Source organism: Mobula hypostoma, chromosome 2 (genome assembly GCF_963921235.1).
Source record: "Mobula hypostoma chromosome 2, sMobHyp1.1, whole genome shotgun sequence".
NCBI lineage: Eukaryota > Metazoa > Chordata > Chondrichthyes > Myliobatiformes > Myliobatidae > Mobula > Mobula hypostoma.
This window is the reverse complement of record NC_086098.1, coordinates 82,486,599-82,501,398: the sequence shown is the minus strand read 5'-3', so window position 1 is coordinate 82,501,398 and position 14,800 is coordinate 82,486,599. Positions and strand designations below refer to the sequence as shown.

General features: G+C 40.2%; 2 protein-coding genes across 4 annotated transcripts in view; one reads left to right on the top strand and one right to left on the bottom strand.

Moving 5' to 3' along the window:
* LOC134357299 (uncharacterized) overlaps positions 1-14,800 on the top strand; it is a 185,980-nt gene that overhangs the window by 10,549 nt on the left and 160,631 nt on the right. The window lies entirely within an intron of this gene.
* LOC134341494 (pecanex-like protein 1) overlaps positions 1-14,800 on the bottom strand; it is a 275,158-nt gene that overhangs the window by 136,069 nt on the left and 124,289 nt on the right. For all 3 annotated transcript variants that reach the window (XM_063039370.1, XM_063039362.1, XM_063039377.1), the window contains 3 exons: positions 8,793-8,902; positions 5,562-5,667; positions 1,693-1,785 (listed from right to left, as the gene is read on the bottom strand). In XM_063039370.1, coding sequence (XP_062895440.1) covers positions 1,693-1,785; positions 5,562-5,667; positions 8,793-8,902 — 309 coding nt within the window. The remainder of the gene's footprint in view (positions 1-1,692; positions 1,786-5,561; positions 5,668-8,792; positions 8,903-14,800) is intronic.

The following is a 14,800-nucleotide window of genomic DNA, read 5'->3' as shown; positions in this document are numbered from 1 at the left end:
AAAGATAGGTGGAGGGGCCGGTAGTGCTGAGGAAACAGAGAGTCTGCAGAGAGACTTGGATAGATTGGAAGAATGGGCAAATAAGTGGCAAATGAAATACAACGTTGGAAAGTGTATGGTTATGCATTTTAGCAGAAGAAATAAATGGGCAGATTATTATTTAAATGGGGAGAGAATTCAAAGTTCTGAGATGCAACGGGACTTGGGAGTCCTCGTGCAGGATACCTTTAAGGTTAAACTCCAGGTTGAGTCGGTGGTGAAGAAGGTGAATGCAATGTTGGCATTCTTTTCTAGTAGAATAGAGTATAGGAGCAGGGATGTGATGTTGAGGCTCTATAAGGCACTGGTAAGACCTCACTTGGAGTACTGTGGGCAGTTTTGGTCTCCTTATTTAAGAAAGGATGTGCTGACGTTGGAGAGGGTTCAGAGAATTTTCACTAGAATGATTCTGGGAATGAGAGGGTTAACATATGAGGAACGTTTGTCCACTCTTGGACTGTATTCTTTGGAGTTTAGAAGAAAGGGGGGGACCTCATAGAAACATTTCGAATGTTGAAAGGCATGGACAGAGTGGATTTGGCAAAGTTGTTTCCCATGATGGGTGAGTCTAGTACGACAGGGCATGACTTAAGGATTGAAGGGCGCCCATTCAAAACAGAGATGCAAAGGAATTCTTTTAGCCAGAGGGTGGTGAATCTATGGAATTTGTTGCCATGGGTGGCAGTGGAGGCCAAGTCCTTGGGTGTATTTAAGGCAGAGATTGATAGGTATCTGAGTAGCCAGGGCATCAAAGGCTATGGTGAGAAGGCGGGGGAGTGGGACTAAATGGGAGAATGGATCAGCTCATGATAAAATGGTGGAGCAGACTGGATGGGCCGAATGGCCGACTTCTGCTCCTTTTAGAAAAAAATTTAAAAAATAGAAAAGCCTAAAAATTCACTTTGAGGCTACATAAAAATAACAATACATTAAAGTGTCTGTAAGAACTGTGCAAGGGTAACAAATAAGGAAAGAAAGTCATTGAAAGACTTCACAGGTGACAAGACATAAATTGTTGACAACATCATCCACTTTCACAATATGCAACACTTATACCATTAACTGGGTTCTTTTGATTAATATCTGTGAAAGAGTAAGCTCAAAATTCAAAGTAAATTTATTACCTAAGTACGTATATGTCACCTTATACCACCGTGAAATTTATTTTCTTGCAGGCATTCACAACAGAGCAAATAAACATACATAAATAAACAAACAAATAAATAAGCAATCAAATAAATAATACCGAGAACATGACTTTAATAGTCCTTGAAAGTGAGTCCATAGATTGTGGAATCAGTTCAGTGTTTTGGTGAGTGAAGTTATCCACAATGGTTCAGGAGCCTGATGGTTGAAGTGTAATCACTGTTCCTGAACCAGATGGTGTGGGACCTAAGGCTCCTGTACCTCCTTCTCAATAGCAGCAGCGAGAAGTACCAATGTCCTGATTAAAATTTTTATCCTGTTTATAAATTTTTACAGGTGCTTCGCTTGTAATGCAAGTAGCAAATAGCTCAACATATCTCAACCTAGTAAAACTATTGTACAAAACTCAACTGATTATTTTATTTTATTAAAACATTAAACTATGAAACGTCTTGCCAAAAACAAAATTGAATTGCCAACAAGGAGATAAATATTATGAATAAATACCTTTAATGAAAGGAAAACAGTGGTTGTGCTGATTGCAAAGGTCAGGAGGCTAATTACTGCACACATGACAAGATCAGACTTCAAGACTTCCCTCTGTAAAGACATGGGTACATTTTGACATTAAACTGATTTTTTTTAATGAAAAATATTTTTTAAATCACCAAACAATGTAATAAGCTCATTAAACTTCCAGTGACTCCTAAGTTAGAGGTCACAAACAATCTTTATGTTAACTCCTGAGAATGAAACAATCAAATAATACAACAGATAGCATTTGATCTATCATGACCATACCATACCCTTTAAAAGTAGATCTAATTAATTCTTGTCCCTGCTCTCTTTCCACTAAGCCCATTTTTTTCTTTTCATGTTACTTCCAATCCCTGTCAACAACTAGAGAATACATATTTAGAATAATTGGCTGAAGAACCAGGGGCTAAAAAATCAAAGTGTTTCTGTGCAGAGTTGTTACAATCTGTGAAAGAGTAGTGGAACATTATGTACATATAATCAGTCTGTGTGTATTTCAGAATCAGACTCAGGTTTAATATCACTGACATATGTCGTGAAGTTTACTGTTTTGCAGCAGCGGTACAGTGCTAGACATAAAAATACTATAAATTACAATTAAAAATATATATTAAAAATTTAAATTATATAGGTAGTGTAAAAAGAGAGTAAAAAATAGTGAGGCAGTGTTCATGGGTAGGATCATTCCCATTCAGAATCTGAACAGTTACTTGTACATTGTATTTTATAGGATTGCTTTTATATTTATATTTATTGTATCTTTTATTGTGTTCTTTATGCTTATTATGTTTTTTATGATGCAGCAGATCTGGAGTAGCTATCATTGCATTCTTCTTTACACTCATGTACTGGAGAATGACAATAAACAATCTTGAATCAAAGCAGATTCAATATAGCAGCTTTAAAAACTTTGAGGTTTCAATAGTTGGAAAACTGTTTCAAAACCTAATTGCAAGCATTGTTCCTATCTTCTGAAATTCAATCATGTTGAAGTGAACAGAGGTAGTTTGCAGAGACGATGTTTATTGTACCTATTGCATCATTTTCCACTCTAAAGGCCTCATGGAATAAATTTATCTTGGATAGAACTGTAGGCAAAGGTGACTATTTGTCCAGAACCAGGTAATAGACTCTTGACATAAGTAGAAGTGTTTGATAAGAGCATACCCCTAGCATATAGAAATGGTACAGGCCTGTAGCGTTAGTGTAACATTATTAGAATGTCAGCGATCACTGATTGGGGTTCAATTCCTGTCACTGTCTGTTAGGAGTTTGTACGTTCTCCCCTTGACCATGTGGGTTTCCTCTGAGTGCTCTCATTCCCACCCACATTCTAAAGTTCAAAGTTCAAAGTAACTTTATTATCAAAGTACATATATGTCATCAAATATAACCCTGAAATTCATTGTTTGTAAGCATTAACAGTAAATACAAGAAACACAAATAGAATTAATGGAAGACCGATTCCAACGGAATGGACAAACAACCAGTATGCAAAAGACAACAAACTGTGAAAATACAAAAAGAAAAAAAGTAATAATAATGAATAAGTAAGCAATAAATATTGAGAACATGAGATGAAGAGTCTTTGAAAGTGAGTCCATAGCTATGGGAACAGTTTAGTGATGGGGCGAGTGAAATTGAGTGAAATTATCCCTTCTGGTTCAAGACTCTAATGGCTGACGGATAATGGCTGGCGGTGGGGTCCCGAGGGCAAGACGTACGGGTTAGGGTTAGTAAGTTGTGGGTATGCTATACTGGCAGCAGAAGCGTGGTGACGCTGTAAGTGCACAGTACAATCCTCACTGATTTGATTTGATACAAACTGTATGTTCTGATGTTTTAATGTACATTTACAAATAAAGCTAATAATTATCTTTATAACCTTTAATCTTTACTCCTCCAAGGGAACACTGGTCAGAAAGACTATTAGGAACAGCAGCAGTCTGTTTAGTTGCATGAGTAATTCAATGAGATCATGGCTAATTCATTTGGTGACTCCATCTACAAGGCTTCTTCCCCTTCACTTATTTAAATTTATCAATCTTATTTCTGGAATTTTCAGTGGGACAACACCTATTTGAGAAAAAGATTTTCTGATTTCCACTACCTTCAGAGTGAAGAAGTGCTTGCTAAGATCTGGACATGGCTAACAGAGGAGTGTTACTTTCTCTGTCTATTCTATAACAATGTTTAATCATTCTAAACATCATTGTTAGATTGCCACTTAAATCATCCTTATTGTTGTTGGAGTCGATTGTCAAGGATGAGGTTACAGAGTACCTGGAGGCATATGACAAGATAGGCAGAACTCAACATGGATTTCTTAAAGGAAGATCCTGCCTGACAAACCTATTACAATTTTTTGAGGAAATTACCAGTAGGCTAGACAAGGGAGATGCAGTGGATGTTGTATATTTGGATTTTCAGAAGGCCTTTGACAAGGTGCCACACATGAGGCTACTTAACAAGATAAGAGCCCATGGAATTACGGGAAAGTTACATATGTGGATAGAGTGTTGGCTGATTGGCAGGAAACAGAGAGTGGGAATAAAGGGATCCTATTTTGGTTGGCTGCCGGTTACCAGTGGTGTTCCACAGGGATCAGTGTTGGGGCCGCTTCTTTTTACATTGTACATCAACGATTTGGATTATGGAATAGATGGCTTTGTGGCTAAGTTTGCTGACAGTACGAAGATAGGTGGAGGGGCTGGTAGTGCTGAGGAAACGGAGAGTCTGCAGAGAGACTTGGATAGATTGGAAGAATGGGCAGAGAAGTGGCAAATGAAGTACAATGTTGGAAAGTGTATGGTTATGCACTTCGGCAGAAAAAATAAACGGGCAGACTATTATTTAAATGGGGAAAGAATTCAAAGTTCTGAGATGCAACGGGACTTGGGAGTCCTCGTACAGGATACCCTTAAAGTTAACCTCCAGGTTGAGTCAGTAGTGAAGAAGGCGAATGCAATGTTGGCATTCATTTCTAGCGGAATAGAGTATAGGAGGAGGGATGTGACGTTGAGGCTCTATAAGGCGCTGGTGAGACGTCACTTGGAGTACTGTGGGCAGTTTTGGTCTCCTTATTTAAGAAAGGATGTGCTGACATTGGAGAGGGTACAGAGAAGATTCACTAGAATGATTCCGGGAATGAGAGGGTTAACATATGAGGAACGTTTGTCCGCTCTTGGACTGTATTCCTTGGAGTTTAGAAGAATGAGGGGAGACCTCATAGAAACATTTCGAATGTTAAAAGGCATGGACAGAGTGGATGTGGCAAAGTTGCTTCCCATGATGGGGGAGTCTAGTACGAGAGGGCATGACTTAAGGATTGAAGGGCGCTCATTCAGAACAGAAATGCGAAGAAATTTTTTTAGTCAGAGGGTGGTGAATCTATGGAATTTGTTGCCATGGGCAGCAGTGGAGGCCAAGTCATTGGGTGTATTTAAGGCAGAGATTGATAGGTATCTGAGTAGCCAGGGCATCAAAGGTTATGGTGAGAAGGCGGGGGAGTGGGACTAAATAGGAGAATGGATCAGCTCATGATAAAATGGCAGAGCAGACTCGATGGGCCGAATGGCCTACTTCTGCTCCTTTGTCTTATGGTCTTATGGTTTATTTAGAGTGAAGACAAGACAGGATTATGTAACTCACCCTCATAATTCAACCCTCTGGAGACGTGGTATCTTTCTGCATCAATTTTGGAAATAAAACTGAAGTTGAACATTTTGAAAATCAGAAGATCCAACACTACATAAAATTTTTAAGCTTTATTTCAATAATCCAAACCACAGTGCTGTCAAATTAGGATATAACAACTAATAGTGACAAGGGATACATACCACAGAATTCCTGAGTTGCTCAGGAAGAGCATCTTTGTATTTTGATAGAGGATGTTCAGGATCCTGGACTTCCAATTCATTGGTCAATTTAGAGCGAATGAGGGACCTGTTATAAAAACAAAACAACCTATTAACAGTGTAATTCTGTCTATATAATCTATATTTCCTCATATGTTGTAGATCTTAAGCAGCCACCTACCCACTTTTGCTTACTGCCATCATAGAGAGCAGCTCTCATCAGCCATTACTGTCTGGTTTGGTGCAGCATCCTCTCACAATACACAAACACCACAGCAAACTGTCTGGTCAGCTGAAAAGCTCATTGCCTGCAGTCTACCATCACTGTACAACTTGTATGTGTGCAGGACAAAGAAGCACACGGGAAAAATCATTGCGGACAGAATCCACCACGCATACTGCCTTTTCCAAAAGCACCCTTCTGGAAAGTGCTACAGGGCTACTTAAACAAAAACTTTACACCTTCTTAAAAGTTTCTTCCACCAGGCAGTTAATCTGATCAACCATGCTAGTTAGCCACCCCAATCTCTGTATTAACTCAGACAATGAGAACGCTGTAAACTACTTTTTATCTTGCTGTTTACATTGTAACTAAATACTGATATTTATGCACATTCTATTCCATATTATACTTGAATCTTTAAGTTTATTTATTTTATTTATTATTTATTCTTACAATTGTTGAATGTTGCTGTTTTTTGTTGCATCTTGCGCACTGACCAACGCATCCTTGTTTTGCCTTATTTCTCTTCCCTTACAAACATTTATAAGTCTTGGTCCAAACATTGGAAGTTACTCCAGATTCAATGCACTTTCGGATGAGACACATTTCCACCATTTTCTGTGTGAAGAAACATCTCCTGATTTAACTCTTGAAGAGCACTGCTCTAACTTTATGGTTGTGTGTTCTTGTTTTAGATTCCTCCATCAGCTGATGTACCTTTTCCATTATCAACATCATCAAACCCCTTACCATTTGACATCTCTCTCTGTGCCTTTTTTATTTCTTGATTTGGATTCTCCTGTTGGTACTCACTGTCTTTCAAACATCCATTTCCTGCTGACCTGTGCACATGCTCCTAGCTCCATTCTATTATCAGGCCACACTTCTGATGAACACCCATAAGATTAGACATTTGAATTTTAATTTCTAAAAAAAACTTAATTCAGTGATCTATGCAGATACAAGAGTAACTTAAATAGTGGACCCGAGAACAGAACCTAATCCTTCGATGGCCTTATTTGGTATTGTTGGAGGAAATGTTATTATTTTGGAGAAACAGGATCTGCATATTTTGGCCTTTATTTCTCTTATAGCCAGGAGGACATTGTTGCTTAAGTGGAAGGATGCCACTCCGCCTACTTATACTCATTGGTTACATGATGTTATGTCTTGCTTAAATTTAGAGAAGATTTGCTGTTCAATTTCCGAACCTAGACAAAATTTTTTAACATTGTGGGGACCTTTTTTGAATTATTTTCATAATCTCTGATTTGCTATTAAGCACAGATATTGGCAAATATATTATATTAAATATATTCCATTATATGTTAAGGATCTTTTCCTTTTCTTTTTTTTAACCTAACAGCTGTTTTTTCTGGTAGTGGGTTTAGAGTTATTTTGTAATAATATAATTATCTCTTTTCAATATTATGTTTAAATTTAATTTTATATGGATATGGGGTAATTACACCTTATCTGTGATTTCATTATATTATAATCGATATATATTATATATTCTTCTGTACTCTGCATTCTATTATGTAAGAAATTAATAAAAATATTGGAAAAGAAAGAAAGAACAGAAGTTGCATAGCAGTTAGAAGGTACCAAGGACAGTAAAGAATGGGTAGAGCAAGAATATGAAGTGTGGGAGTGACAGAAAACCTTTGTGCAGTGAAACCAAGCAATGGCAAAGACAATGAGAATGATGCTTAGAGAACAAGATCTTACGAAGCTTTAAGTTGGGGAAAGTGGCTTATTTGCTGGAAAAGCTATCTGCGAGTCATGGGTAGGTGTGATGCTTTCTGAATAATTGAACTGACTTTTTAAAAAATATATATTTTTTTGAAGTTTAGCTTTATTTGCCAAATTTATTTAAAGATAAAGATGAGCTTTATTTATCATATTTACATAACAATGAAATGAGTTGTTTTGCATCAAATCAATGAAGATTGTGCAGGGGGCAGTTTACTGACACCAGTACAGTATACACACAATTCACTAACGCAAGCCCATATATCTTTCAAATGTGGGAGGAAACTGGAGCACCCAGAGGACACCCGTGTGGTCATGGGGAGAATGTACAAATTCATTATAGACAGTGGCAGGACTTGGACCCTGATCTTACAGCTGACTGCTGTAAAGCATTATGAAAGCATAAACGTGAAGTCATCCACCTATGTACATAAACTAGAAATGTGGAGTATTTTGTAAATGCTGAGATATTAAAAAGTGTTGGTGTCCATAAATGCCGGAGTGTCTTTACACAAAAATCACTGCTCACTTGGAGGACATTTATCCAGTACATTTGCAACAGAAATTGATAGATTTTTAGATATTTAAGACATCACAGAATAAGGGGTTCGAAGGGAAAAATGGCACTAAGGTGAAATATCAGCCATGATCTTATTGAATAGTAGAAACCATACAAAGGGCTGAATGCCCAGCTTCTGCTTCAACTACTTGAGAGAGTATGTGTTCTATTAACTACAAAATATTTCAATGGCATTTTGAAGGCCAGAACCTCAGTTGTTAAAAGCCATATTCATTAATTTTTGGTTATTTATACTGTCTTCAACTTCAAAATAGAGTACCTAGCCTCAGGCACATAATTAACAGAAGCCTTCAATGTCACCACACTATGTTCCTCTCTTGTTTTAACCTCCATTGTTTAGTGTAGCTTTCAGTGGCAATTAACAACATTATACTATCAGTAATATATGAAAAATTATTCAGACAGTTATTCATTGCACTAAAAATAATAAAATCATCAATATCTGCCCTTATGGAATCTCCGTGGTTATAGTTAAAAAAATATGGACTCTGTTGGCGAAGGTATTCAGAGCAGAGCAACTCTTCTCAATTACAGATATGCCTACTCCACATTTTAATTACTTCCAGTTTATACCTGCAAACGAACTTGATGTGATCAAAGGAGTAATTCAAATCGACCTACTTTGATTGTGAGATTTCTGATTAAAATTACTTACACCAACACTGCTGGCTCGCTGCTTTGTCTGCTGAGGTGATAGGAACAAGCAACCAACAGTCCACAGTAAGCAGAAAATAGGGTTGGAATATGCTGAGCATCCCATGGTCCCTGCAATACGAAGATAAATAAATGACAGGGCAGCAACCCACTTGTTCATGCAAAACTCAATTTTATTGCATTTGGAGGATTTGCTTAATTATGCTCAGCCACTCAGAAAGTCTCAAGAACCTTAGACCATATAGTTTTGAGCAACTTAAATGTTGATAGGGTTCTAAAAATAGATTAAAGATCTTTTAAAAGGTTAGCATTATTTATCACATGTACATCAAATCATATAGTGAACTGCATCATTTGCATCAAATCAGCGAGGATTGTGCGGGGCAACCCGTAAATGTCTCCATGTTTCTGTTGCCAACATAGCATGCCCACAACTCATTAACCCTATGTATGTCTTTGGAATGTAGGAGGAACCCTGAGCACCCCAAGGAAACCCATGTGGTCATGGACAGCACGTACAAACTCCTTACAGAGAGCAACAGGAATTGAAACCAGGTTGCTGGCGCTGTAACAGCTGCTACGCTACTGTGCTGTCCCAGTTAATAATAGTTAAAGATTCTTCAGAATTTTCCCATACAGTCTGTCTCCAGGTAATAAACAAGGTTTTTTTTTGCTCATAAGCTGAAAAACACACAAAAATCACTCCATATAATAACTGCACTTACACTGTATCATACGATATAGGAGCAGAGGTAGGCCATTCGGCCAATTGAGTTTGCTCCGCCATTCAATCATGGGCTGATCCAATTCTTCCAGTCATCCATACTCCCCAGCCTTCACCCTTTGATGCCCTGGCTGATCAAGAACCTATCTATCTCTGCCTTAAATACACCCATTAACATGGCCTCCCCAGTCGCTCGTGGCAGCAAATTCCACAGATTTACCACACTCTGACTAAAGTAATTTCTCTGCATCTCTGTTTCAAATGGATGTCCTTCAATCCTGAAGTCATGTCCTCTTGTCCTGGACTCCCCTACCATGGGAAATCACTTTGTCATATCTAATCTGTTCCGGCCTTTTAACATTCGGAATGTTTCTATGATATCCCCACTCATTCTCCTGAACTCCAGGGAATGCAGCCCAAGAGCTGCCAGATGTTCCTCATAAGGTAACCCTTTCATTCCTGGAATCATTCTTGTGAATCTCCTCTGAACCCTCTCCACAATGTCAGTACATCCTTTCTAAAATAAGGAGCCCAAAACTGTACACAATACTCCAAATGTGGTCTCACAAGTACCTGATAGAGCCTCAACGTCACATCCCTGCTATTAAATTCTGTATCTCTAGAAATGAATGCCAACATTGCATTTGCCTTTTTCACAACGGAATCAACCTGGAAGTTAAACTTTAAGGTATCTTGCACAAGGACTCCCAAGTCCCTTTGCATCTCTGCATTTTGAATTCTCTCCCCATCTAAATAATAGTCTGCCCATTTATTTCTTCCACCAATGTTCATGACCATACTCTTTCCAACATTGTATTTCATTTGCCACTTCTTTGCCCATTCTCCTAAACTATCTAAGTCTCTCTGCAGGCTCTCTGTTTACTCCACACTATCCGCTCCTCCACCTATCTTTGTATCATTGGCACATTCAGCCACAAATCCATTAATACCGTAGTCAAATCATTGACATACATCGTAAAAAGCAGCGGTCCCGACACCAGCCCCTGTGGAACTCCACTGGTAACCAACAGCCAGCCCGAATAGGATCCCTTTATTCCCACTCTCTGTTTTCTGCCGACCATACAACGCTCCACCTATGCTAGTAACTTCTCTGTAATTCCATGAGCTCTTATCTTGCTAAGCAGCCTCATGTGCGGCACCTTGTCAAAGGCCTTCTGATCCAAGTGCACCACGTCTACTGCATCTCCTTTGTCTATCCTGCTTCTAATTTCCTCAAAGAATTGCAGTAGGTTTGTCAGGCAGGATTTTCCTTTCAGGAAACCATGCTGGCTTTGGCCTATCTTGTCATGTGCCTCCAGGTGCTCTGTAATCTCATCCCTAACAATCGATTCCAACAACTTCCCAATCACTGATGTCAGGCTAACAGGTCTATAGTTTCTTTTCTGCTGCCTTCCGCCCTTCGTAAATAGCGGAGTATCATTTGCAATTTTCCAGTCATCTGGTACAATGCCAGAATCTATCGATTCTTGAAAGATCATCGTTAATGCCTCCACAATCTCTCCAGCTACTTCCTTCAGAACCCTAAGGTGCATTCCATCAGGTCCAGGAGATTTATTCAGCCTCAGACCATTAAGTTTCCTGAGCACCTTCTCAGTCATAATTTTCACTGCACAAACTTCACTTCCCCGACACTCTTGGATGTCTGGTATACTACAGATGTCTTCCACTGTGAAGACTGATGCAAAATTCGCATTCAGTTCCTCTGCCATCTCTGATAACAATATCTCCAGCGTCATTTTCTATTGGTTCTATATCTACCCTCGACTCTCTTTTACCCTTTATATACTTAAAACGCTTTTAGTATCTTCTTTGATATTACTTGCCAGCTTCCTTTCATAATTCATCTTTCTAATGACCTTTAAAAACACAAACAACAGGACGAGGGAGATGTTCTCCTTTTTTAAAGAAAGGGACTTCCCTTCCTCCACTATCAACTCTGCTCTTAAACGCATCTCCCACATTTCACATACATCTGCTCTCACTCCATCCTCCCGCTACCCCACTAGGAATACGGTTCCCCTGGTCCTCACCTACCACCCCACCAGCCTCCGGGTCCAACATATTATTCTCCGTAACTTCCGCCACCTCCAACGGGATCCCACCACTAAGCACATCTTTCCCTCCCCACCTCTCTACTTTCCACAGGGATCGCTCCCTACATGACTCCCTTGTCCATTCGTCCCCCCCATCCCTCCCCACTGATCTCCCTCCTGGTACTTATCCATGTAAGCGGAACAAGTGCTACACATGCCCTTACACTTCCTCCCTTACCACCATTCAGGGCCCCAAACAGTCCTTCCAGGTGAGGCGACACTTCACCTGTGAGTCGGCTGGGGTGATAAACTGTGTCTGGTGCTCCCGATGTGGCCTTTTATATATTGGTGAGACCCGACACAGACTGGGAGACCGCTTTGCTGAACACCTACGCTCTGTCCACCAGAGAAAGTAGGATCTCCCAGTGGCCACACATTTTAATTCCACATCCCATTCCCATTCTGACATGTCTATCCACGGCCTCCTCTACTGTAAAGATGAAGCCACACTCAGGTTGGAGGAACAACACCTTATATTCCGTCTGGGTAGCCTCCAACCTGATGGCATGAACATTGACTTCTCTAACTTCCGCTAATGTCCCACCTCCCCCTCGTACCCTATCCGTTACTTATTTTTATACACACATTCTTTCTCTCACTCTCCTTTTTCTCCCTCTGTCCCTCTGAATATACCCCTTGCCCATCTTCTGGGTTCCCCCCCCCCGTCTTTCTTCCCGGACCTCCTGTCCCATGATCCTCCCGTATCCCTTTTGCCAATCACCTGTCCAGCTCTTGGCTCCATCCCTCCCCCTCCTGTCTTCTCCTATCATTTTGGATCTCCCCCTCCCCCTCCCACTTTCAAATCTCTTACTCACTCTTCTTTCAGTTAGTCCTGACGAAGGGTCTCGGCCTGAAACGTCGACTGCACCTTTTCCTAGAGATGCTGCCTGGCCTGCTGCGTTCACCAGCAACTTTGATGTGTGTTTCTAATGACCTTCTTAGTTTCCTTCTGCAACTTCTTAAAAGCTTCCCAATCCTCTACCTTCCCACTAGCTCTGGTTTCCTTATATGCCCTCTTGTTTGCTTTTACTTTGGCTCTGACTTCACTTGTCAGCAATGATAGTGTCCTTCTTCCCTTTGAAAATTTCTTCTTATTTGGAATATAGCTGTCTTGCACTTCCCTCATTTTCCGCAGAAACTCCAGCCATTGCTGCACTGCTGTCCTTCCTGCAAATGTCCCTTTCCAGTCAAATTCAGCCAGTTCCCCTCTCATACCATTGCAATTTCCTTTATTCCACGGAAATACCAACACATTGGATTTTATTTTTGATCAATGGCATCAAAGGCGCATAAGATTAATAACAAAGAATAATTACTGAAAGCGGAGAGAGAGAAGGAACCAGATATATAATGGTAGCTCATTCATGGGGTGGCCATAGACCAGGCATTTGTAACCTGTACAGAGGCCCGTTCCTGTCCAGCAGACTGTTAAACATCAGGGTGATGCGCTAAACTCTGTAGGTAGGAGCACACCAGACGTTTGATAGTTATTTTCCTCAAGAGAAATGAGCCCCTCAATTATGATGGCAGCTGCTTTGAAGGTTGCTGGCTCTCTGTCTGCAAGGAAGTATTAAATCCAGGGGCATATGTGGGAATTTAAATTCACCTACTTTTACAAGGTATGTTGAATACCCACCTGCATGCACATGCACACATCCGTAACAGACTTAATAATTATGTACCTGTTGCCCTTTGCACACTTCCAAACACATTACATCAAACAGAGAACCATAGAACCATAGAGCACTACAGCACAGAAAACAGGCCATTTGGCCCTTCTAGTCTGTGCTGAAACTTTATTCCGCTAGTCCCATTGACCCACACCCAGTCCATAACCCTCCAGACCTCTCCCATCCATTTACCTATCCAATTTATTCTCAAAACTTAAGAGTGAGCGCGCATTTACCACGTCAGATGGCAGCTTGTTCCACCCTCCCACCACTCTCTGAGTGAAGAAGTTCCCCCTAAACCTTTCTCCTTTCACCCTAAAGCCATGTCCTCTTGTATTTATCTCTCCTAATCTAAGTGGAAAGACCCTACTCGCATTTACTCTGTCTATTCCCCTCATAATCTTATAAACCTCTATCAAATCCCCCCTCATTCTTCTACGCTCCAAGGAATAAAATCCTAACCTGTTCAATCTTCCCCTGTAACTCAACTCCTGAAGACCCGGCAACATTCTAGTAAATCTTCTCTGCACCCTTTCAATCTTACTGATATCCTTCCTATAGTTAAGTGACCAGAACTGCATATAATACTCCAAATTTGGCCTCACCAATGTCTTATACAACCTCACCATAACATCCCAACTCCTATACTCAATACTTTGATTTATGAATGCCAGGATGCCAAAAGCCTTCTTTACAACCCTGTCTACTTGTGATGCCACTTTCAGGGAATTATGTATCTGAACTTCCTGATCCCTTTGTTCCCCCACACTCCTCAGTGCCCTAGCATTTACTGTGTATGTCCTACCTTGATTTGTCCTTCCAAAATGCAACACCTCACACTGATCTGCATTAAATTCCATCTGCCATTTTCTGGCCCATTTTTCCAGTTGGTCCAGATCCCTCTGCAAGCTTTGAAAGCCTTCCTCACCGTCCACAACACCTCCAATCTTAGTATCATCAGCAAACTTGCTGATCCAATTTACCACATTATTATCTAGGTCATTGATATAGACAACAAACAACAATAGTCCCAGCACAGATCCTTGAGGCACACCACTAGTCACAGGCCTCCAGTTTGATAAGCACTCATCCACTACGACTCTGTCTTCTCCCACACAGCCAATTTCGAATCCAGTTTACAACCTCTCCATGGATACCTAGTAGCTGAACCTTCTGAACTAACCTCCCATGTGGGACCTTGTCAAAGGCCTTACTAAAGTCCATGTAGAAAACATCCACAGCCTTTCCTTCATCTACTTTCTGGGTAACCTCCTCAAAAAACTCTACAACATTCCTTAAACACGATCTACCACACACAAAGCCATGCTGACTATCCTTAATCAGCCCTTGGCTGTCCAAATACTTGTATATCCGATCTCTCAGAACATCTTCCAATAATTTACCTACTACTGATGTCAGGCTCACCAGCCTGGAACTACCTGGTTTACTTTTGGAGCCTTTTTTAAACAATGGAACAACATGAGCTACCCTCCAATCCTCC